The sequence below is a fragment of the Mesocricetus auratus genome, unplaced genomic scaffold (genome assembly GCF_017639785.1).
Source record: "Mesocricetus auratus isolate SY011 unplaced genomic scaffold, BCM_Maur_2.0 Super-Scaffold_100013, whole genome shotgun sequence".
Taxonomy (NCBI): Eukaryota; Metazoa; Chordata; class Mammalia; order Rodentia; family Cricetidae; genus Mesocricetus; species Mesocricetus auratus.
The window spans coordinates 43,654,727-43,680,185 of NW_024429196.1; the positions used below are offsets into that span (position 1 = coordinate 43,654,727).

General features: G+C 41.0%; 1 protein-coding gene across 4 annotated transcripts in view; it reads left to right on the plus strand.

The window, feature by feature from the left end:
- Elmo1 (engulfment and cell motility 1) overlaps positions 1–25,459 on the plus strand; it is a 515,537-nt gene that overhangs the window by 111,886 nt on the left and 378,192 nt on the right. For all 4 annotated transcript variants that reach the window (XR_005880782.1, XM_040755636.1, XM_040755637.1 and 1 more), the window contains exons 3-4: positions 4,633–4,673; positions 5,986–6,058. Coding sequence is in view for 3 of the 4 variants with exons in the window: in XM_040755636.1 (XP_040611570.1) it covers positions 4,633–4,673; positions 5,986–6,058 (114 nt within the window). In the remaining variant the exon portion in view is untranslated. The remainder of the gene's footprint in view (positions 1–4,632; positions 4,674–5,985; positions 6,059–25,459) is intronic.

A 25,459-nucleotide genomic window follows, 5' to 3' on the forward strand; every position in this document is an offset into this window, starting at 1 on the left:
AGTCACTTTTGTTCCAGGTGAAGAGAAAGAATAATTATGTCCTCTGGCAAGATCTCAGTTGTTAGAGGAAGAACAAAGAGAAAGGGGGCGCCAGAAATCTGTGGAAGATGTTAGAAGAGACACTTGAGTGAATTTGCGAAAAAAGTTGAATTTTGTTTAATTATGGTTGACAAAAAGACTAGCGATGTGGAGACTTAACTTGCAGGCATCTGGGAATGACATCCAAGGACAAATGTGGTAGGTACAACTCAGAAAGAAAAGGAGGTTGAGATGATAAGATGTGCTATCTTGTAAATGTTTGCGTCACAGGAGGTGAAGAAGGTGAAAGCAGAACAAGTTCTTGAAATTGTGTCTGGAAGACCTGTCATAATAAGTACACGGAGTGTAGGAATTCATAGACAGTATGTCTGAGTTGACCCCGTGGTCCAGAATTTGGCTGTAAATTTATGGAAGCAGTTACTAATTAAGGGTCGAAGCTTCTTGCTCTGGAGAAGCAGGCCATGCTGGCAGGGGCTGTTGGAGGCTTCATCTAAGGGTTGAGTTGGGTTGAGAAGGCAGGAGTTCTGAAGAAGAAAGGTTCCAAGGAGGGGGAAGAGGTGGTTAGGGTGATGCCTGTGACTATCAACAGCACATATCTACAACTGGATATCACATTTGATTGACTTGAAAAGGGGGAGTTGATGATTTCCAGGGGTAACAGAGTTGCCACAGTAAAGATGGAGGGACACAGAGGGCGCGTGCGGTAATGAGGGCGAGAGGTCACGGAGGATGGTATGACATAGAGAGGGAGAAGGGTCACAGTGGGAGAGGTGCCTCATTGATGGTGATGGGCTATAGTAGGCTGGGTGCCACAGTGACAGTGGAGGGTCGTAGCAGACTGGGTGACAGTGAGGTGAAGGGTCATATAAGGAAGGTGCCAGAGTGGGGGTGAAAGGTCGGGTTCCATAGTGAGGGTAAAGGTGGGGTGCTAAGGCGAGGGTGAAGGAGGGTCATAGTGTGCTGGGTACCTCAGTGAGGTGAAGACTCGCAGAGGGCAGGGTGTCCAGTGAGGGTGAGGGGTCATGGCAGGTGGAGTACCACAATGAAGATGAAAGGTTTCAGAAGGCAAGGTGCCACTCTGAGGGGGAAGGGTCACAGAAGACTGGCTGCCACAGCCAGCGTTGAAGGGTCATGGTGGGTATGGGGCCACAGTAAGGGCAAAAGCTCACAGAAAGGAGTGAGAGGTCCCAGAGGGAGAGGCACTGCAAAGTGCTGGGTAAAGTGCCACAAGTGAGGCCCAAGGGTGGTAGGGGTGAAGTCTCACAGGGCGGGTGAAGGGTTGCAGAGGGCTTCGTGCAGCAGTGAAGGTGAAGGGTGTCTTAGGGTAGGACAGGAGGATGTGAGGGGCATGGAACATTATTCGTCTAGACACAGGGCTGGCTAGGGATCCCCTGTGGTGCCTTCCAATTCATGATCACGTTGTCTGAAGTGGAGTTGACGTGATCTAGGTGACTGATTTTAATGAGCATTTTTAGAAACAGAACTGTGCACTTGGGATTGTGGTGGTCAGTGAGCTTCATGAGGGGTTGACTGATAAGAGGAAAGAAGACAAGAAAGGAATTTTGGAGTTAGGATGCCTGAGGTAAAGGGAGGAATGAGGTATTTCTTGAAAGGATATTTGCTTCATTGAAAGGGTATAACACAGATGCTCTGGGAAGAAGCTGACAGAAAAGGAAGGTGTGAACTGCTGTAGGTTATTGGATTAAGGTTTGGTTAGAGAAAATAGGAGAAGGGTCAGAAAGTGGGCCATAGCCAGCTCCATCCTTATGTAACAGCCATTTTAATTGGTTGAGATGCATTTTGAATGTTCAGCTCACCATTGTTCCTTATGTGCTGTGGGTGAGTTTTTGTTTAACCTTTCTGTATTGAGTTTGTAAGGTTTTTTGGCTTCATGTTCTTTATTCTTTTCACATATCCAACTTCAGAATGTTCCAGATACAATAGTATCCCAGAGACGTATCTTTTAAAACTGGGCTCTCTATCTATGAATCAGATGTGAATTAAAACTCAAGTCATTGTCTGAGTCCTAGATTTAGAGGTTTTGTTTGGTTCAGAGCAGTGGCTTTGCCTTCCTTGTCTTATTGCAGTAACCATGTCCTTTTGCCTTGATCTGCCTCTCTAGTATGATTTAAGACTGAAGCCTGGCCTTGATATTTATGTTTTGTCTTTGAGGGCACAAGAAGTAACATTTGTGGCTATGGGACTCTCTGGTAGGACACATCCTTACATCCTCATATCCTGAAGGGGTTTGCCAACTGGAAATGCCAAGACCAAGTTGTTGTCGTAGTAGAGGGAATTCTTCTTATTCTTCCTCCTCCTCCTCCTCTTTTTCCTGTGTAACCCAAGTGACCTTGAATTTGAGATCCTCTTGCCTCTGCATCCAGAATCTTGGAATTAGAGGCCTGTGTTCACAAAAATTTTGTTCCTCAAGTTTCTTGCCATTTGGTTCTAAGAATATGTTTGCTTTCCAGTTCACAGATGCAGTCAGTGCACAGGCCCTGGCAAAGACCAAGGACTTGTGCAGTGTGTAATTTAACTATAGACCCAAGTCAACATCTAAAAGGCGATCAACTCAGGATGTCAAAATACCTGACTCTGGGCATTTCTCAAGAATTCTTGGTTCCCTTGAACATAATGCTAAGTGGAATGAGTCAGACTTGAAAGCCAAGTATAAGTTTTAAATTATATGAAAACGCTAAAATAATCTCAAGTTGAGAATTAAAGTGTTTGCCAGAGCCTATAATGGGGTATGCACACAGTACAGAGAGAGGATGATGGTTAATGAGGACGGGTGCAGTTGGATAGGAGAGACTAATTCTGGTGTGGTGCTAAGCATTGAGCCCAGGGCTTCACCCATCCCAAGTATAAGGTGATGTGTCACTAAGCCATGGTCTAGTCCAGGAAAAATAATCATTCTCTAATGTTTTGAAGGACAGTAGGATAACTGTGTTAAAAAAGATTTACTTGAAAATGTAGAAATAGCTAGTAAAAATGATTTTGAGTGTTCCCAACATAAAGAAATAATGCGTGTCTAGGGAAGTATAAGTTACCCTGAGCCAGTTTCTTTATACTGTGGAACATGTATTGAAATACTATGCTGTAGCCCCAAAATGTATGCAGGTACCCTGTTAATTCAAATAGTGTAAGTAATTAAATGAAAGGGAAACTTAAAAAAATATCTGGTTCTATTTCCTCACCCACTATGTGCTTTGCACTCATGGAGGGGAACATAGTGGTGGAGTTCTTTCTACCCATTATCTCAGTCCTTCAGGGGCTCCTGGAGCCTGTGGAGGACCACAGGAACAATGCCTAGAGTACCTTTGTAGACAGGCAACCTTTTGCACAAGGCCAAGGATGAGCTTTGTCAGCAACAGTAGAGGGGAGGGCAAGGAAACTAACAATTTTAGGACTCTTTACCTTTTTAAAGTAATTCCTATTTAGTTACAACTGTTTAATTTTCATCACAGCCTTTAGGTTGGGTAGCAGCTGCCTTCATTTACAGATGAGCTAGCGATGTTTACAAGATTAAGGTAACAACAGCTTACACTGCAAACACAGTAGGCTACCCAGGTCTCAGCTTGCCAGTCTGAGTCAGAATTTCTACCTGGGGACCACACCATTAGCTCTGTAGAGGGTCAAGTGCACTAGATTATTAAGTGGGTGCCTTGCCATCCCAGGGATGGGGGTTGTGATTTGTCTTCCTCTATTTCCTGTGCCCATTCCTTGCCTGCAATTATTCTGGATGACACAGTCTTCTCATCCCTCTTCTCCTGCTGACACTCAGTGTCTACTTGTATCTCCTCAGTGCATTCCTTCAGTGTTGGGGCAGGCAGAGCACAGCTGTGGCAGCGAGGGCAAAAGCACAGCTGTGGTCAGCTGCTAGTTGATGAAGCCACACATGGTATCATGATCGCATTTCTCTGGTGGTTCAAGCTGTTGAATAAGTGACATTTACTGGGGCCACAGTTGGGTGAAAAGTCTACATGCCTGCAAGAACAATGGTGTATGTCCCCGTATCCCATTTGCCACATGTTCTCATAAAATTATTATGGAGAGACAGCTCAATAATTAAATTTCTTACTGTTCTTCAAGAGTACCCGAGTTTGGTCCCTAGCACTCATATTAGGTGGTTCATAGCCACTTGTAATCCCAGTTCCAAGGGGCTACAGTTACCTATACACACACACACACACACACACACACACACACACACACACACACACACACTAAATCTTTAAAAAGATAATGAATTAAAGCTTGTTTTCATAAAAGAAAAGGGCTGCTTGCCTAATTCATGTATAGTTTGAGGGACTCTGGGTTCATCTTGACCTTACAGGCTCCCATTTAATTTTAATAAGACTAACTTAAATATGATGATAATTCTCAGTATAGAAATAAGGACTATAGTGGTCATAAATAGTTGATATATTTGATGGAACTCCTAGTAGTTAACCCTTAGAAAAGTAAGAGACTCACTGACAGCTAAGAGTAGAAAATGTAAATTTTCCTCACTTACAGTTTTTTATTACTTGTTTCTTTTTTGTTGTTTAAAATGTTGAAATGAAACTAACTCTATTTCCTTTTTTCCCCCAGAAAAAACCACTGTCTGCAATAATAAAGGAAGTCTGTGATGGGTAAGTGTCACTCAGGGCTCCTTGAGGCTCTCTAATATGTATGTCCTAGGCAAATACAATATTTGCAGTAGTGTGGTGGACTTGATTCGCAGAACTGTAAATAAAGTGCTCGCCACACACACATGTTCCTAACTCACTACTCAGTCTAACCAGGGTCACTTACAATTCCTTTGTGCGCCTTGCACCCCATTCTACCAGTCTTCACCATCTTCCTCCATGAGCAGACTGTGAAATAGCTGGGTGGTTGTAGACTTGCTTTTGTTTACTTTTGGCCTTCCCAGCAGGGAGATGTCTAGAAGGTTCCTAAGGTTAAGCACACACTCCATCTGGAAAAACTGAAGGGACTCATATGCCAGAGAGGATGTGGGATCTCACATGCTATAGGACTTTCATGCTTTTCTGCCTGGGCTGACAATCCAAGGAAAAACACATTTGAAAGTTATGTGAGATGCGTGGACTGGCACAGCAGAATTGGCAATCTAGTGTATTCCTGATAAATGCATAAGACCTGGAATACTTAATTGGAGTGTTCTAATATGTGTCAAGTATGCCAAATAAGAGTTTGGAACTCTGAGACAACTGAAGAATGTCAATGCCAAAAATTTCAAGTGTGTTCATTTCTTTTGTTTCTATCTCTGTGCTCCAGTCTTTTAAAAGAGTGAAGAGTATTGCATTTAAAGTTGTACTCACCCTACCTTTGGTGGTGGAGATGAAATGCTGAGAGTAGGACTAGGCTTAGGTAGCCACCTGTGAGATGACTGGTGCCTGGGTATTGAGTGTGGACTAGTGTTGGGACCTGGGTATTGAGTGTGGACCAGTGTTGGGACCTGGGTATTGAGGGTGGACCAGTGTTGGGACCTGGGTATTGAGGGTGGACCAGTGTTGGGACCTGGGTATTGAGGGTGGACCAGTGTTGGGACCTGGGTATTGAGGGTGGACCAGTGTTGGGACCTGGGTATTGAATGTGGACCAGTGTTGGGACCTGGGTATTGAGTGTGGACCAGTGTTGGGACCTGGGTATTGAGGGTGGACCAGTGCTGGGATCTGGGTATTGAGTGTGGACCAGTGTTGGGACCTGGGTATTGAGGGTGGACCAATGCTGGGGCCTGGGTATTGAGGATGGGCCAGTGCTGGGGCCTGGGTAGTGAGGGTAGACAATTCTGCTTTACCTTGGGAACTTGCTGCCTTGTAACAAGTATTGTACTGGTCCAATTCTAATCCTAGAGAGTTTAATTCATCTTAACCCTATAAAACTTCTAAAACAGAAATTTCCACTTTCACCTTTCTGATTGTTTATGCTTGTGTTTTAAAGGTGGTCTCTTGCCAACCATGAATATTTTGCACTGCAGCATGCTGATAGTTCAAACTTCTACATCACAGAAAAGGTAGGCAACTGTATTATTTACTCTGGGTCACTCACACACTAAAGGGAAACAGATCACTGCTATTCTGTTTAGGGCTGGTCAAAATTTTGTGTCCCTACCCTCTGTGGCAGTAGTATCTATAAAGCCAGAACTGCTACCTTAGTATTAAAAACATACTGTTTGGCACATTCAAGAGCAAAATTCATCAATCCCAGCACTTGGGAAGCAGAGGTAAGTGAATCTCTGTCAGTTTGAGGTTAGGCTGGTCCACATGAGGAGGAGTTCCAGGATCGCCAGGGTACATAGAGAGAGCCTATTAAAAAAAAAAAGTGCAGTCCAAGAAGGTTTCCTACTTTTGTTTTAAAAAAACCACCATTTGCTTCCTTTAATTATTTCAAATTGTATTTATTTATTGATGTGTGAGGGTATGGAGGACAGAGGACAACTTAGGAACTAAGCTCAAGTTGTAAGGCTTAGTGACAAGTGTCTTTGCCTTCTGGTCCTTTCTGCCTCTTCAGCAAATAGTTTAGTTATCTTTTACTTCTCTTTTCTATGGGTTTTATTTTTCTCTCTCCATTGTCTTGTTTTTGTTGAAAGTACTTACAACAATGACAAAAATCACGTGAAATGTGAATTTGTGTGGACACCAACCTTTTTATGGGTCTTGGGGACATGCTTTCTTTGTGGGTGATTTGAGCTGTGTTTAATAAGTTTGGTTAGATGCAGAGATATGTAGGACTATGAATGGCTCTGAAAGAAAGAAAAACAGTATTTTAAAGTTCTCTTGTGTGGGAGGGGAAAGTTAGTGTTTACCGATCTCCTGTTGTGTGCCAGAAGCTGAACCAAGCAAATTACCTCTGTTTGCTGACTTATTTTGTCAAGATTAAACTCCAATATAAGAATATTGACTTTGGTTAAGTGCTTAGACCATCATCAAATACTGGACTCTAAAGAGGGAGCTTTAGATCTTTTGCTTCTAGGATTTCATCTTTGGAAGTTTCTGAAACAATTTAGCACCCCACTAAACTCTTGAGAGTGCCGGGCCATGGTGGTGCACGCCTTTAATCCCAGCACTCGGGAGGCAGAGGCAGGTGGATCACTGTGAGATCGAGGCCGGGCTGGACCGACAGCCTCCAAAACAGTATAGAGAAACCCTGTCTCGTAAAACCAACAAACAAACAAACAAAAAAACAAAACTCTTGAGAGCACTTGTTGAAGTGTTAAGAAGTTGAGTGTTCTCATGGGTGGACATCTTGTGGTCAGTTCCTGTTATCTGGTTCCCTGGCTTAAGCTGGTATCAGTGAGTACACAGTGCAATTGAGAAGGGAGAATTGGGTGACCTGGGGTTCTAAAATATGGTAGACCTCATTTGTCCCAGTCAGCAATTTCTGAGGCCACCTTAGGATTTCATCATGATTCAGATATTGGAGGTGGAGACAAAGCAGTGTCCTGCTTGGATCATGCTTGCTGTCCCTGCAGGTGGTGGCCCTTTGGCTATGAGGATGCCTGGAAATGCCTTCAGAAATTACGTTTTCTTCCCAGAAGGACTCTGGGACTTTCAGAGTGATCAAGTTTTCTTTTCACATTCCTGGATGCAGATAGGAGATGGCAGTTCAACGAAGTTTCCTGGCAGGTTGTCTTTAAGTATATGTTTGATTTCTTTAAGCCAGTCCATAAACAGTTTTCCATTTGATTATTTTCTCAACATTTTTTACTTTTTTTACACCTATATAATTTTCACACTATTCTTTGTGAGATAAAGAGGACATAAACAGAGAAAAGGTTAAATGTTGGCAGTTATGCTTTATCACTTTGGTTTCATTTATGAAACCTTGTGCTTCAGGGACAGACAGGTCTCCCTTCTAAAAAGACTGACCTGTATCCATGGAGCACGGTGCGCTCTGACCCAAACTTGTTACAAGGTTAGATTGATGAGTACATGTTTGTACTACCATTTCTTAGAATTTTAAAAAATTGCTATCAATAGCATTGTGTCATCCTTTTTTTTTTTTTGAGCTAAAATTCATATGCACTCAGAAAACCCAAACTGCTAAGAATAGAGGAACATTCATTATTTTTTGAGGCATTGAAATCAGTTTTGGAGGGGAATCTTGTCTGCAAAGGAAATTCTTCCTGTTGGGTTCCAAAGGGACTGCCTGCCTCTGTCTGCCATCAGTTCTTCAGCACAGGGTCACAGAGATTAGTCATTTGTTAAGCATTTAGAGAGTGAGAAAACTCATCCTTCCCGTCATAGTCTTTGTTTGTAAATAACATGTCACCACTCTTCTCTTCCAGCTGTGTGTGCTTATGTGAGACACAGAGATGGACATGCACAATGTAGGACACACACCACAGTGTATCTTGACCCTTAGGGATCAAACCTGGGTCACTCTTAGTCTGCATCTCAGTTCTTGCAAATTAGTTCTCTCTGAAAATAGGGACCCTTTCTCATTCTTAAAATAGTGTAGTTAGCATCCTCTTCTTACTTACAGCCCAGTGAGTTGTTAGGTAATGTCTGTGTCACCATGGTAACCAGTGACTAATTTTTGAAGCTTGTACATGCCATTAGTTTCTGCCTTTCTCTTGCTATGAAATGGTTTACCTCTCCCTGACAAAAAAAATCTCCTGTAATTTAAATGGGGAAATAGTCTCTAGCCTGGCCCAACATGGGAACACCCGAGGGAATTGAGGGATGTTTGAATTTCTCCCCAAAGATCCTCAAGAAGGACTCCTCCTCCACCTATCTGAACCCGTTGTCTAAACTGGTTCTCATTTACTTATTGGGCCATGGGGACACTGTTATGTTAAGGAACATTTTGTGGAAGTATAGTATGAAAAGTTGTAGGGGACATTCAAAACAAACAATTTGCAAGTTCAAATTCTGGTTCAGAAACATAAATTGCAGGATAGATGAGTGTGTGTGTGTGTTTGTGTGTGTGTGTGTGTACGTATATGTCTGTGCATGCACACATGTGTGACTGTGTTTCAGTGAAATTTCTCTTTTGGGAAAGAATGGTAATGAGAGAATGCTTAATTTTTTAGCTATCACTTTATCGCTGTCTCATGTGGTAAGCATCTTCATCTTAATGGGGAAGTGAGACTATGCGAAGTTATAAGACACTTTGTTTAGGCTGGACACACCAGAAGTCCAAGCCCAGCCTTGCCCTGGTAGCTCTGCTTCCAGAGCTGTGCCAATACTTCTGTTCTGCTGTCTGGGCTCCTATGTGTAGACGATACCCTTTCTTTGCTGGCATCTGGCTGGCCATGTTGATCCTGATTGTCTCAGAAGTCAAAAGACATCAGCACCACCATTAGCAGTGTCGGTGTGTGACTTCTTATTCTGGTGTTTTATGAGACTTTATATCAGGTGTAACTACCATGAACTCACTAAAGACCCTTTACCTGCCTTTGTTACAGATTATGTGACCCTATGGAATAAGTACTGTGATTATACTAATGTCATCCTTTCTTTGTAAGGAAAATGAGAAAATTACCTTGTTCTCTTTAACTCTAAGTATGCAGAAAGGGTGAGCCCCTCCAAACTATAGACACTGGAGGAAACGTGAGGGATGTACTTTTTGTAACTGGGGTTGTGCCATATTTGAGGAATGATACTTGGCCCCTCTCTGCTAAGACCAACTCTTATGAAGTTGAGAGAGGGATCAGCAAAAATTCAATGAATCCTTTATCTTGTAATTACAGAGACGTGATGAGCTTCATGCAGGCGCTCCCTGCAAAGCTGCCCCTGGAGCCTCTGGGAGAAAGTAGGGTTGTTTTGGGGACACCTGTGTCCTGCTGTCCCCCTTCTCCTAAGTGCTCTGGTTTCTCAGCCTGTGTTCCAGAATTCCTGACAGACAGTCTCTGGGACCAGGCATCCTGTCCTAGGAGATTATCCTTCAGATTCCATTGTCATGCCTTAGTCATAAGTCATCAGAATAAAACCAGTATCCAAAAAAGCTCAGAGAGAAGCAGAGAGGAAAGCCTGTGTGGGAGTCAGTGACAGCAATGGAGAGCCAGGCTTCCTGTGCTGATTTCCATCTCAGGTTTCACTTTCCTGAGTTTCACCCTTGTCACAGGACCTGTGGAGGTCAGTCAGCCCCACCCCTGACTGAAACCACTGTGTACTGATCTTTGCGACTGACAGGTCAAGAACCATATCAAAGACAGGCATTTTGAAGTGAGCAAGCCCAACCCAGGCTGGTTATAAATTTCCTAGTTCACCCAGGTTCGTCTTTCTGCAAGAGTCAGGATTCTTTTGATAAGTAGTCCTTGTTGCTTCCTTAGCAAACATCATACTGCAGCCAAATATGAACAGAGAATGTTCACATCTACAGAGTTGGCCAGCTTCTCCAGGCCTAGCTCTTAGCATATGCAAGTGAAGATAGAGGCTCCTGGACCCCACGTTGTCCTGATCCTTCAGCCCTTGTGGGTTTCCTACTGCCAGGCATTTCTCTCCTTGACTTCTCTTTTTTTTTTCTCCTTGACTTCTCAATCCCTTCTGACACCCCAGGCTGGTGTATCTTCAGCAAAGCATAATACGCTGCTGAATTCTTCACTTGCATTGTGACCAAACTGGACATTTGTTAACAGTGCTTATAGAAGCTGAGATAGCTATTTGCATGTTTGTTCGCAGCCTTTGTCAAGCATGGGACTCTTATAGACAGGCTGCTTGTCTCAGGCTCATTGCTCGCTCATATCTGGAGTGGCCAGAATGAAATGGCCATGCTGGTAGGAAAGAGACACACATGAATACATTCAATAAGAGAAATCAAGTTCCCTGTGAGTGTCCCTCAGCACTGTGCTCAGCTTGGCTCCAGCCTTCCTGCTTCTCACAGACAGACATTCACTCATATCACTTGATTAAAATGACAGTAAGTGCCACAGAGGAAATAAAGTCTTCAAAAAGTGACATTTAGGTGAAGATCTAAAAACAGAAGGTTGAGATACAAACAGCAGTAAAATGGCTCAGATTAGTAGGTGGGTGTGACCTCTTGGAACTTGGGAGGCCATTGTAAAATGCATTTGAAGTCAGCCTGATCTACATAGTGAGATCCTGTTTCAGATAACCCAATCCTGAAAGCCAACCCCAATCAAATAATAAAACCACACAAACAAAACAGGCCCATATTATTTACTTGCAAAGAGCAGGCAGAAAGAGCCAAGGCTGGAGTGGGCCAATTATGATTGGACAGTTTTGGATAAGCCACAACTTTTCAGGCATTTTAAGGGTGTTTGAAGACTTTTAGCTTTATTCTCTAACTGTATGAAAGCCCTGGGGGTAATTTTAAGATGGACTTGACCACTGATGCTTGGGCTGCTATTACTCTGATTGATTGCACTGGAAGCCTAAGTCGGTCGAGGGTAGAAACTATGAGAAAAATCAGTTCATTGTGGATAGGAAAGGAATTCAAGGTTGGCTGAAAATACACATAGAGACTGATGTAAATGCTGGATTCAATTCTTGAGTCCAAGGAGAAAATGGGACCAGATAGCAGAGTTGAAATATCTGCTTTCATCAGGGTGTTGTGATGCATGCCTTTAATCCCAGCACTCAGGAGGCAGAGACAAGAGGATCTTTGAATCTGAAGTAGGTGTGGTCTACATGGAGAGCTAAAGACTGTCTAGGGCTACATAGTGAGACCTTGCTTTTTTTTTTTTTAAGTAAGGAAGAAATATCTGCCTTCATAAGGTTTATTACTGTTCATCACCTCTTTGGCAACTTATTAATGTTTATAATAACACTTAACACTCTGTACTTGAATCAAAGTGCTGTTTCTCTTCTTAGTAAGTTAAGTTTCATAGCCAGATAAAATGTCAGTATTTACTTCCCTGACTTCAACTCACTGTTTAGAATTTACTTTGGATACAGGTGTTCCTAATTTCAAACTCATATTTTCTAACTTATATTAGGAAAAATAGGAAAACATATGTGTAATATTTTGCCATAGATCAATGTGCAGAATATAGGAAGAAGGCGTTTTTTCCCTTAGATTTGACAGTTTAGTGCATGTTAGACTGAGCAAGATAATTAAGACACACTATTTGTCCCCATTGGAAGTTTCTGTCTAGAGATAGATTAGTTGATATCATCTGAAGATTGAAAAGCCTTGTGTTTGAGAAGATATTATGGATATAATTAGAATTATGTAGGTTTATAATTGAGCCATTGTAATTTTGGGTTTTACTAAAACACTGCTGTGCCGGATGTAGCACTTCTAATTCTCTGTTGTGGACTATATGGAGCTATAGTCCACATATCCTAAAATACAACTGAATCTGAGGATACAAGAGAATCATCAGCTTCTCTGCACTCTGAGGTTTCCAGAAAGGAAGACTTTGACCCTGACTTAAAATATTGCTGACACCCTCCCCTCACTCTACATCCTATTTTTAATTAAATGAAGGGAAAGTCACATGTGACACACGTTCCAACAACCATGGAACACTTGGATACAACTGTTTATTGGAGTCAGCTACTGGGAATGGAGGTTGGAGCAGCCACAGGAAAAGCAGTTGGAAACAGATCCTGTTGTAAACTGTTTGCAGCATGAGAACCATAAGCCAAGAATTGGCCTGTCACCCATGCTGCAACCCTTACATTTTGAATTTCTCTAATTGGAAATCCCAAAGATTGTTAGTATTAATATTTACTTTAAGAGCATATTGGATTTTCTCCCAGTTCAATAGTTGAAGATCAAAGGCAGGGGTTCAATCAAGGGTGAAATGCCAGTTACAGAACATATGTCTAGTACTTGGTTCTGAAAAGATGATTGCTGTAGAATAGAATTATTACTGTTGGGTTCCCTTCACCCTTTCTGAATCCATCATGCATGACATATAAAACCTTCCCTCCCTCCCTCCCTCCCTCCCTCCCTCCCTCCCTCCCTCCCTCCCTCCCTCCCTCCCTCCCTCCCTTCCTCAGTCCCTCCATCTCTCTCCCCACTCCCTCCCTTCAGATTGTCCTGACTATGCAGCCCTGGCACTGGTCTTCAGCCAGCCAATGACTTTGTTGTCAGTGGCACCCCACCTTTTTTCTGGTGCCTTTCCTCTTAGTGACTCAAACTAAATTGGCAGTAAACATTCTGAAGTCTCTAAAACATTTTTTGGGTGGTTTTGGAACTTTGTAATTACAGTTTGAGAATTGGATAGATGCTCTCATTTTGAATTACTCAGTGTTTTTCCTTTAGTGAGGACTTGGAAATGCATAAACTTCAAGATGAAGAAAAAAGACAGTCTAAGTTGAATCACATAGAAGAGGGGGTGTGAGTGAGAAGTGCACTGATGCCATCAGCATTACTCAGATAGCAGTGGGTTTTATGACATGTTATTTCAGTTTACCACTGACTCGTGGATACGGGCTATAACAGGATGATTACATAGATGGAAGCCTGGGCTCTGTGGCTTGTGTTTGGTAAGATATGACTGCTTCTAGAATTACAGGCAAAGATAAATGCCAGAGGTCATGATGATTCCATGTTCTCCAGTTCGACTATTAAACCAATGAATAGATCGACTGAGTGGCAGAAACATTTAACTGTGTAGTGTCCAGATGCAGAATGAAGGACAAGTGGACTTCCTCCAAAGATACAATTTCTTCCTGACTTCCTCCAAAGACAGGTTTCTCCCTGACCGCAAATGGCAAAAGTGAGAAACACACTCATTGTTGATTACATCAGTTCCTTGCACAGTCCTGTGTTCAAAAGGCAGGGTCCTATTGCAAAGCTTCTAAGCACAACCCTGCTTGAGTTTTTATGTTAGTGACAGAAAATTCATTTCTAAGTAGCTATTAGATTTTCTTCCTCATTGTGGGATGGAAGCCAAGTGTGTTTGCATACGTGTTTGTGAGTGGTTTTGTTTTGTTTTTGGTGTGTGTGTGTGTGTGTGTGTGTGTGTGTGTGTAGAGGAAATTAAAAATTCATGCAACATTAAATATTTTGTTGCTGAAATTGACCCTTTTGTTTTGTTTTTCAAGACATGGTTTCTTTGTGTGGCTTTGTAGCCTGTCCTGGAACTCGCTCTGTAGACCAGGCTGGCCTTGAACTCACAGAGAACTGCCTGCCTCTCCCTTCTGAGTTCAGGTATTAAAGGTGTGCACCACCAATGCCAGGTTCCTTTTTTTTTAAGTGTATTAACCTTGCTTTATATTTTTAAAGCACTTACTAGAACCTGTCAAAAGGAATTTATGATTACTAATGACTGTGTTTAACAGTTGGAAAAATCTCATTATTTCTTGCTTCTTCTTTGTCCTCCTCCTTCTCTTCCTTCATCCTCCTCCTTCTTTTTCATCCTCATTCTCCCTCCATCATCCTCTTCCTCCTTCACCTTCCTCCTCTTTCTTCATAATGATATATTTGTATTTGTAAAGTATATAACATGCTACACACATGTTCATAGATTGCACTTTATTGTGTTATATGATAGGCGTTTTAACATGCTAGTTAATATACAGATTCTATTTCATTATGTAATGAAGATTAATGAAGTGATGCTCACAACATAGTGTAGTATGTTAGCCTGTAGTTACACTGGTGAGTCATGTTTCCTGTTGTCAAATTTTGTGAAGGCTAAAAAATATTCAGTTCATTCTGACTGACACCTGATTTGTTTTCACACCTTTGAGCTGTACCGCTCTTTGTTTTGTACTTTCTCTCTGCTTTTGAAAAACAGTGTTCAAGTATTCAGTGTATAAAATGTTTTGGTAATTCCTTAATCCTGCTTATAAATTATAGGTAGAAGCTGAATGCTAACTCCATGAAATAGTCACATAGGATCATTTGTAGCCTATTAACAAGCCATTAAGTGCCAGGCTCTTTGTTTTTTTTTAATTTTTTTTAAAAAGATTTTATTTATTTAGTGTTCTGTTTGCATGTATACCTGCAGGTCAGAAGAGGGCACCAGATCTCATGACAGATGGCTGGGAGCCACCATGTGGTTGCTGGGAATTGAACTCAGGACCTCTGGATGAGCAGTCAGTGCTCTTAATCTCTGAGCCATCTCTCCAGCCCCAGGTGCCAGGCTCTTTATGAGTTATTTTGTCTAAGAAGTCTTAGGACTTTGGGGGTTTCAGGCCATACAGATAGGAAACATCAGAATTTGAACTGAATGCAGGATCCTCAGTATTTCCAAACAGCTGAAGAACCATAGTATTTTATTAATAGGGCTTTCAAAGATAATGCTTTGAGTTGTTTAATCATGATTGAAATAGTCAACTGAAACTCCACTAACACCAAGCTAAATATTAATGCTAGACAGGGGCTCTGTGAAGGCAGGAGTCCATATGGGCAATGATCTGGTCACATTGATTTCAGTAGGAAGCATTTCATTTCCTCCTCCCTGGTGCATGAATTTACACTTCCTGAAATGTGTACTTGACTGGGAAGATTGCTTTTATTTTAAGTCAGGCATTCATTCACTCAAATAAAATTGTCCAAGTCAGTTACCTTCAGTTCCTGATGCCCTTAGCTACTGTGAGATAGATTGGGATGTTTGGAGCTTGTTGGCTTGGGGTCTTGCCAGATGTCTAGCAAAGGTGAAAACCTAGTTGCACTATAGTCTATACGTTCTGGGTAGCTTGTGTTTTAAAGAATGGTAGCTGTAATTGAAAGGAAAACAACATGGTGTCATACCCTTGTACTGTCAGCCGTGAAGAGGCTGAGGTAAAAGGTTGAAGACTTCAAGCCCAGTCTCTGTGTGTGTGTGTGTGTGTGTAGACTCGTTCCTTTATTTCAAAGCGTCTGGAGGACTTACGTAACTGGCTATGAATGGTTACCATAAACTGTAGCCAATTTATGTGTAGTTTGCAAATTCTAAGATGACTCCAGGATTCCTAGTCCCTGTTGTTAAAGGTCATGTGTAATGCTCTTTCCTTGAGTGTGAAATGGACTGACAAGTAGGAGGGGATATCAATACTGTGATCATGCCACATGAAATTTTGCTAGTGTAATTAAGGCTTGCAATCAGTTGGCTGTAGATTAATCAGAAGGGAGATGATCCTGAGGGCCTGGAGAAGAGAGAGAAACATGAGAGATACTCTGCTGACTCCGAGGAAGCGCACACCGCATGTTGTCGGCAGGGCAACAGCAGATAGCAAAATCTGCAGTTTAGAGAGGCCAGTCTCTAAGCTGAGAGTGCTTCCTGGCTAAGAGCAAGGAGCTGGGAAATGGGGCCATTGGAACTTTTTTCTGTGTAGGCAGAGAAAGTGAATTCTGATGAAGGTTTATGTTCTAAACAAGGATCAGCTCATTGCCACCTCACATAATGGTTTCAGTCCAGGAGTTCCTGAGTGGAGGATCCTTCTCAGGCAGGCTAGTCTTCTGACCAATAGAAACTGAGATCTGTGATCATTTTATAAGGCAGCCTTAGAAAGCTAGGACACCAAGTAGAGAATGCAGAGTTCCTCCACCCTGAGCCAGCCAATAGAGCACAAAGGCAAACTGCTTGCAGAATATTGGTATATTATTATAGTGATCAGCCGTATTGCTGGTTATTGAATTTTTATGTTAATAAGAAGGTCTAACTATTCATGTTGATTACTTCAATAAAACATGCATTTATAAGCCCATTAGCACACACTGGTAATATGTAATACTTCTTTGTCTATTTTTGTTTCTGGGGCATCATCTGAGATTCTTTTTTTTTTCCCTATTTCGGAATAAAATGGGTTCCATTATTTGAAAACCACTGTCTGGCTAATAGGCACATTGTAAAAAGACTACATTTGTGGTGTTTTTAAGAATGTAGTTGTTGGCAAAGAAAATCAAAGCAGGATTGCATAAGGCTAACTTAGAGTCAGTACATTGTTTTAAAATGTTTATCTTTAATTGTTCTATCGTTACATACAGAGTAATGTGGAGATATAAGAACCCAGCCATTAATGTTGATTCAGACAGGAGTTTTGCATAAGTGATAGTGGTTTTTTTTTTAAGAGTTGAAGTTCCTTAAAGCCTAGTTTGTAATTTTTTAATTGGGCAAAATATAGCAAAAGTATATAAAAAGTGTAATGGACACCCTTACAACTCTGTCATCTAGATGATAATGGATGGTATCATTTTGACTATTGCCACAGGCCTGCTTTGTCATTTCCCTGTCTCTTCCTCTGTTCTTCCTTCCACTGTTGTAAATAATAGGCTGAAGGTCATGGGCAGTCTTCTGAATGTTTGATAGGTGTTCTGCAAAGCTGTGTGTTCTGTATATAATATCCCGTATTTCCTTATGTTTTAACTTTAAATAAATGAGTTGGGGGAAAGCTGGGGAGATGGCTCAGCAGTTAAGAGCACTTGTTGCTCTTCTAGAGGACCTGGTTTTGGTTCCCTGAACCCACATGTTGATTCACAACTTTAACTCCAATTCCAGGGCATTGACATCCTCTTCTGGCCTCTGTGAACATTATATACTCATGATGCATATACATACATGCAGACAAACATTCACCTACATAAAAGAAAAATAAATATTTTCCTTTTTTTGATTTTTTTTTTGAGACAGGGTTTCTCTATCCCGGAGCTCGTTTTGTTGGCCTTGAACTCACAGAGATCCACCTGCCTCTGTCTCTGGAGTGCTGGGATTAAAGGCATGTGCCACCACTGCCTGACAAAATAAAGCTTTCTTAAAAATAAGTAATTGCTATCTCCTGAAATTAGTCTTTTGTATTTTTTTTCATTTGGTAATATTTGTTAGATGAACAATGTCTGGCATTCTGGTATGAAGAAAACAGTTGGTCTAGCCATTTTCATACAGATAATCAGTTGTTAGCTCGCTTTTGTTGTTATAATGCTGTGCTAGAAATGTGTTTGTGTGGAACAATTTAAAAGTTTTGATAGAGTGGAATGCAGAAACATAGTTGGCTATCACATGGAGACTTTGCAGTGTGGGTCTACCAGCTTCCAGCCACACCCACAAGGAAGCAAGTTCCTGTTCCCTGATATGAACTAGTGTGGTCACTCTCCTGCTATCCTAAGCTAGCTGCATGGGGCTTCCTTGGCACTTTTTTGGTCTTTAACTTGCTTTTACCCAACTGCTGCAGCTGGGCATATTTTTCTGTATAATTTTCTATTCAGATTTCCCTTCTAAAATGACCTGTAAAATCTTTGTCCATTTGTGTCGTATAAGAGCTTTTTTTCCCATTGCCGTTCTAAGGAACTGGCTGTGGTGCTGTCAAATAGACCTTTATAAAAACCCTTTTCACGTGATCATAATGGTTCCCTTTTCTTTGTCATTTGACTTCAGTATTTTCAAAGCACTTTCTTCTTTTCATATACTTCTCTTGTTTCTTTCACAAATTTGAAAGTTTTAACTTTTCATATAGGTCAGCCTAACACTCTGCATTATGTGTGCACACGAATGAGGCTGAGATTTACTTTTATCCTTTTGGATGGAGACAGCTACTCATGCCAGCATCATTTATGGGGATATTTATTGTCCTTCTCCTGCACTTGGTTTGCCTTGACTCTGGTGCAGCACATCAGGTTTTGGTAATTCATGGATCTCTAGGCCTCTCTATCTTGTTCTATTACCATCCAGCTTTGGTTGCTTGCAATTTAGTAACAAGACTGTTTCTAGTGGATAGAATCTGCTTGTGGCCTCTCCTTACAATTGCCGGTTTCTTCTCTTGGTATTCTTCCTCCTTCTCACAGCGAATCAAGTTGTCTATTCTTTTACTTTACAATATACATGTTAACAGCTACTTGCCAAATCCCACTAGTATTTTGGTTAAAAATAGAATGCAATTTATGGCTTACCTTTTTGGAAAATTGCTATCTCACCCATGATGGCAGCATGTATTTATATGTACTAAAGCACTGATAATAAAGATTTATCATTTTTCCCATAAAGGTTTTGTGTATATTACTTAGATATCTCATACTTTCGTATTCTTCACAAATGGTATCTTTCTTAGATATTTGTGTACCATTTGTTGGGTGTTTTCTTTTAAGTTTAAGTTCTGAAAATATAGCAACGTATCTATGAATTCATTCCCCCTTTATGTAGATTAACAAAGTCAAATATTAAAGAGATGAAGTAACCGACTCGGATTTTCTGTGGGTAGCTAGTTATACATTCTGAATTTTTACTCAATTTTATCTAAATCTTCTTGTTTTGCTGACGTCTTTTCCTTTCAAATTGGCCAGTGTTTCTCTGATTCATGCTACTTTGCTTAGCAGGATCTTTTTATAGTAAGAAACTCAAATCTCATTCCAGAACTTCTGTGAATAAGGCATTTAATTTACTTAATAGATGTCCTTAATAACAATTAGGTAATTCATTTGGGCAGACACATTCATGGCAAAGAATAAGCCTACCAAATAAATGTTTTCTCTGGCTGTTATCTTTAGTTGAGTTCTTATGGATAGCACCAGTCCTAATTGAATTAACTTGGAAAATTTTTGCTCATTGCATTACTAACACTATGGTACATGTAGGGTCGAGGCCCCCTGAGGAAGTGACAGTTGTGGAGACTAGTCCTAGCACCCAGTGTGCAGCTGTAGAGAAAAGGAGAAACACTTATACAGTGTGCTGAATTTTACATGAATTTGTAATGCTTTTATGGCTCTTTAACTGGCATGTAATCACATTATATTTTGTTATGTATACATTTTGTTGCAATCATTTTTTATGGTTGAGTAGTACTATGTATCTGTGTGTCTATATCACATTTTCTTTATCTGCTCATGCCTTGATGTACCTAGATGAGTGATATTATGGCTGTTGTGAACTGTGCTGCCCTCAGGAGGAGAGTGCAGATGTCTCTTACACATGTTGTCTTCATTTCCTTTGGATATGCACTCAGGAGTGGAATTGTGAAAGAATGTGATAGTTCTATTTCTGGCATTTTGAGAAACTTGCACACAGTTTTCTATAATGTCTGCTCTAATACGACATTTCTACCAATAGTGTCGGAATTCTCTTTGATTCACAGCTTATTCAGCATTCGTCAGGTTTTGTCTTTTTGAAAATAGCTATTGGAGAAGCTGGGCATGGTGACACACACCTTTAATTCCAGTATTTGGAAAGCATAGGCAGGAGGATCTTCATGAGTTCCAGAACAGCCAAAGCTACAGATGGCAGTCAGACCCTGTCTTAAAAAATAGTCATTAGTCATTAAGATTACTGAGTTAGTTTATGAACTGCTAGAAATGCCCCTTAAGATTCTAATTTTACTTCTGACTGTATCAAGAGAAAAATGGAGAGAGGGAAGCTGGAGTAGGGCCTTCGTGAAAGCCCACTGTTTGATGTGGGTTCCTGGGCTGGCTAGTTCTAGCTTTGAGTCCATATCCCATTTTCCTGAACCTTCTCTCTGGTCTCCTCTTACATAACGGAACTTCTCTTTAGGGCCAGAACAGATGATTTTCTGGGAATGGTTTTAGACAGACTTTGTGCCTCAAAGCCCAGGAGTGGTAGATGGCTAAAGCTCTTTGTAGCTTAGCCTAACAGTGTGGGTGGGTGTGGCTTGTTTGTACCTGGGACTCACTATAGAAACACACATCGATGGTGGGACATGAACTAAGTTTTCAGTTGACATCCCGATAAAATTCGTATTCATAACTTAGGGAAAGGTATGAGACATAAGTTGTGGAAAGAGAGGATCGTTATTCCTGTCTTTGAAGTCCTATGTGGCCTATTAGCCTTAGTTCTTAGATGTATTATGTGTCTTCCTCCAGGTTCTTCCATGATTAAAGCATCCATTCCATTAACTGAGAAAGAATATACTGAGTATATATTAGGCACTGGTATGAACTGAACATAGAAGATGTCCAGTGTTCTTAAGCACATGCCCCTCTGGGCATGGAAAGAGGCCAGTAGGTTTTAGAAAATGAACAAAGTATCTAGAGTTGGCATAAAAGAGTCATATGGGTAGAGTGTGGTGTGTGCTTCTATTTTAGTTTACTGAGAAGATGGATGTACAAGATAGATTTAAGAATGGACTCAAAATTAGACTTGGCTAGCTTCAAGTTTACAACACAAATGTAAGTGAATAAAGGATACAGATGGGTGCACCTGGCCTTGAAAGTTGGGGACTTAAAGCTCTTAGTTCTCTAACCTCATTAGTCTCAGTAGATACTCTTATACCCTGACTAAGGCAGGAGTTGTGCTGTCAGGATGTGTGCTATCTGTGGCTCAGGCCCAGGCTCTGGGCTTGTGTTCTGCTTATGCCAACGCTGGAACAACTTTTATTCTCATGGAAGTCCGTGACTGTCCATCCTGGCCATAACTGCTGTAAAGCACAAGGGGCCATCTCTTTAAAAAGTACAAAAGGGAGCCAGATCATAGCACTGTGGAGCTCAGAACAGGCAGTACTGATATCCTGAAGCAGAACTTGGTGTGCTAGAGAACAGAAGGGAACAGGACATTGGTGTGGGTGGGGCGTCAGATATGAGTGTAAATGTTGGCTAGGGATACACTGAGCTGAGTCTTCTAAAACCATGATAGGAATTTAGTACTATGAAGGGCCATTATTTTAATCTGTTGTTCAGAAACTTGAATGGGATGAAAGTTGCAATTGTATGGAAAAGTCAGCTTTTCATTCAGTACACCATCAGGAAGTTACCCAGAAAGCCATAATCATATACACAAAGGTAGGCCTTTGAAACCAGGAGGAGTCAGAGCTATTTGCTACTCTTATTGTAGGAATCTTAAAATATCATTTATGACCACTGTACTTTATTAGAAATGGTGATAGCTGTTATACCTAAACCTATTTTTTTTTTTAACACATGAGGGTAGAGGTCAGTAACTGAACCCTATGAACTAAATCCATGCCACCACCCATTTTGGCATGTTAAGATTCCTGGAGCGCAAGTTGCACCCTTTCATCTGTGTTTTTCTCTTGTCATAGACACTTTCTGACCCACAATGCATAAAATACTGGCTATCTCTTTACAGATGTTTTCCCACCCCTTCATTGATAACATAGAGCGTGAACTACTATGATTCAATTTAAAAATATTGAAATAGCCATTTGACTTATTAGCAAGCTTACATGTTTTATTTCATGCACTCAAAAATATTGTTCAGACATGAGATCTGTAGACTTCAGATTCCTGAGACATCTAAGACCAGGAAAGGGAAACTAAAGAAAAAGAATCCTGATGGGGGACATCCTTCTATATACATGTTTCTCTTATTGGTTGATGAATAAAACACTGTTTGGCAAATAGAGGCAGGAAGGTAGGTGGGGTGAAGAGATGAGGAGAATTCTGGGAAAGGTAGGCAGAGGGAGCCTGCCCAAAGGAGTCGCCATATAGGGACTGGGAAGAAAGGATGTGCTAGGCATTCTCTGGCAAGATAAGACCATATGAATATGAATATGAATATGAATAGAAATGGGTTAATAATTAAGACAGAGATAGACAATAAGAAGCCTTGGCCAACAGTTTAATAATTAACATATTGTTTGTGTGTTTATTTGGGGCTGAGAAGGGTGATGGGACCTGGCGGGACAAGAAAAATCTAAGATAACCAACACCAACAGAATCCTTGAACATGGTGTCTTAGGCAGAAGTATCAAATGAATGGGCTGACCTGTTTTCCGTTCATCTGCCTAAAATTCATGCCCTCCCCATGGCAGTTCCTCCATTTCTTCAGGACCTGTCACCAAACTATTTCTTCTTTATGAAAATAGCTGGTTCATTGTCACTTAGTATATCAATCTAAGGGCTGATTTGAACACAGCAGTATGCTACATAGTGTGATTGTGCTATGTCATGTAGCACTGTTATATACATGTACAGTGATCACATCTTACCTATGTGTTCTGCATCCATGGATCCAAACAACTTTCAGTGTGTAATTTTTCTTAAGCATTCTTTGTAGCACTTTTCTCCCTTGTCTTTATTCTCTGCACAATACAGTCTAACAACCATTTTCATAACTTTAATATTTCATTAAGGATCATAAATAATCTTGAAATGATTTAAGTTATATAAGAGGGTATGCAGAGATAAGATACAAATACTGTGTCATTTTTAATATAAGGGATTTGAGCATCACAGGTCATGTATCTGAAAGACATCCTACTTATCCCACATCAATCAAGACCATCTCCCACAGACTAATCTATCCAGACAGTTCCTGAATTGAGGTTCCTTCTTCTCAGGTATTTCTAGGTTGTATCAAATAGGCAATAAAAACTATCAGGAGTCAGTTAGGAGCCCTGGCTGCTCTTCAAGGTAATCTGGGTTTTAGGGAATCCTGTACCATTTCCTGGTCTCTGTGGACACCAGACATACATGTGATGCATGGCTATATATGCAACCCAAATGCCCATACACACAGAATAAATAAAATAATTAAAATCCAAACAATGTGTCTAAGCAGCATACCATGCATTTACTGTGCACCTGTGTGACAGGAGCAGTACATGCTCAGATGGCAAAGCTGCTATCACTGAAGCCAAGGGCTGCATCAGGCCTCCCTGACACCCACACCTAAGCTTCCAACAAAGCAGATTTCTGATGCTCAGAAAATCATTTGACAGTACACTGACTCACACTTGAACACTCTTCTTTTTCTATGTGTTCCGTAATTTTGTTCCCTAGCTCTCCAGTGTGAAGGTTTGTACAGCATTTTCTGTCTTCAGACTAGTTGGCACTGGTGCTGTCCACAACAGGACACGAAGTTGGTACTTTCTGAACTGTTAGAGCTCCCATGGTCACTGCAAATACCTCCAGCATTAGTCTTTTAAAAAGCTTTTTCCAAACATGAGTTTCTTTCTCCTAGATGTGGCTGCAGAACTTTGTGTCTGGGACTGAAGGCTCTAACTTGCCCATCATAACTCAGATTTAAACCCAGCCCATGCCCTTTGGTTGAGGGTCGATTGAAGTTGATAGCAGTAGGGGCTGGCAATCAGATCTTCATTCCAATGGTATTAGACTGCTCCACGTTTTTCACTCAGCACAGATTCTTCTGTCCTAAACCTTGGCAGTCACTCTCTCTTAAAACGATGGGCAAGGCCTTGTGTGTCAGACATTTCTCTTATTATCTTCTTTATCATATTGCAGATGAGGACCACCATACATAGGGTCACCCAATAGAAAAGCAGTATTTCTTAAGCATTTGCATGATATATTGTCTCCATTTAAACTGATACTCTAATATGGCTTGCTGTCACTTCCATATTCTCACACAATAAAAAGTCCTTTATTCTCAAACACTAAGCATTCTTCTTCAGCAGTATTTTAGTGACCATATTACATAACTAACCAGCTTAACTATTATTACTTTAAATTTTTATTTGTCGTAAGGAACATTTGAAAGATTTAGTATATCAGTTGCAGTCTAATCAGGGTATAGAAATAATACCAGTATTAAATTAGTAGAAATTCAATCTAGATAACTGGCTGCTAGTAAAAAGGACTCTGATGAGCCTAGATAGAATAGTTGCAGAAAAGTGATGTGGCCCTTAGTCTGAGGAAGAAGATCATGTAGCTTAAGATCAGGAGTGAGCACTGCCTCTCCCTGTGTAGCTCTGGGCAGAGTGCAAGACTACCACAGGGGCTTCCCCAACTGCCCATCATTCACAGATTGGTCAGAGGAAATCAACTTCACCAGATGGCCTATGCTGGACCATAGAGCTGCTTTATTGCCGAAGGATTGGGTTGTAGAGCTGCTTGGAAGTGGATTTTGGTAAGAGTCTGGACAAGGTTTGTGGGAGTGTGCATGAGTACAAGACCGGAGAACCTTACTCATTGCTCTCTATTGATGAAGCATCACATTCTCCCAGTTGGCCAAAGGAAAGATGCTCAGGTTCAGCTTCAATGCAGTAAAGCAGGACCAAGGTCAGTGGGTTTTGAGTTAAGAGCAAATAAGCAAATGACTAGTCTATGCACTTTGGACCTTTGTTGCAGGATATTTGTTTACACTGCAACACTCCTAGACTGTTAATAAAGTTAACCTTGAATCAGGGGTGGAATCATTGGCACTAGCTGACTGGAATTAGCCATAGAGATTTTGGAGGACCCAGGATATGATGGAGAGGCATAGGGGGGAGTAGAGAAGGGCTTAGGAAGATTCAAGGGCTCTCTTGATCTGGGAAGCTTGGAGAGTCAGGTGGTTGTTCCTCCATCACTTTCTTGATCTATCAGGTTCTTACCCCAATATCTGACTCTCTAGTTTTTATTAATAATTGAATAATTTAGATAAATGCTCTAGACCTTAGTTTTTTACTCTGATTTGAATGTGGGTGTGGGGTGGGGAATTATTACTAATAACTATGAAATATTAGCTGCACCTTCAATTATTCCATAAGATAAAACCAGGAAAGATGTTGAATTTGAGCATTTTAAAGGCCATTGTTAGACATGACAAAATTCATACACCAAAATGTGTCTGTTGTTGACTGAATAGTCATGCTCTACATGGAAGGAAAGGCATAGGTTTTTATCCTGGAACACACCGCCTACTAACTCTTGATATCTTGAATTATTC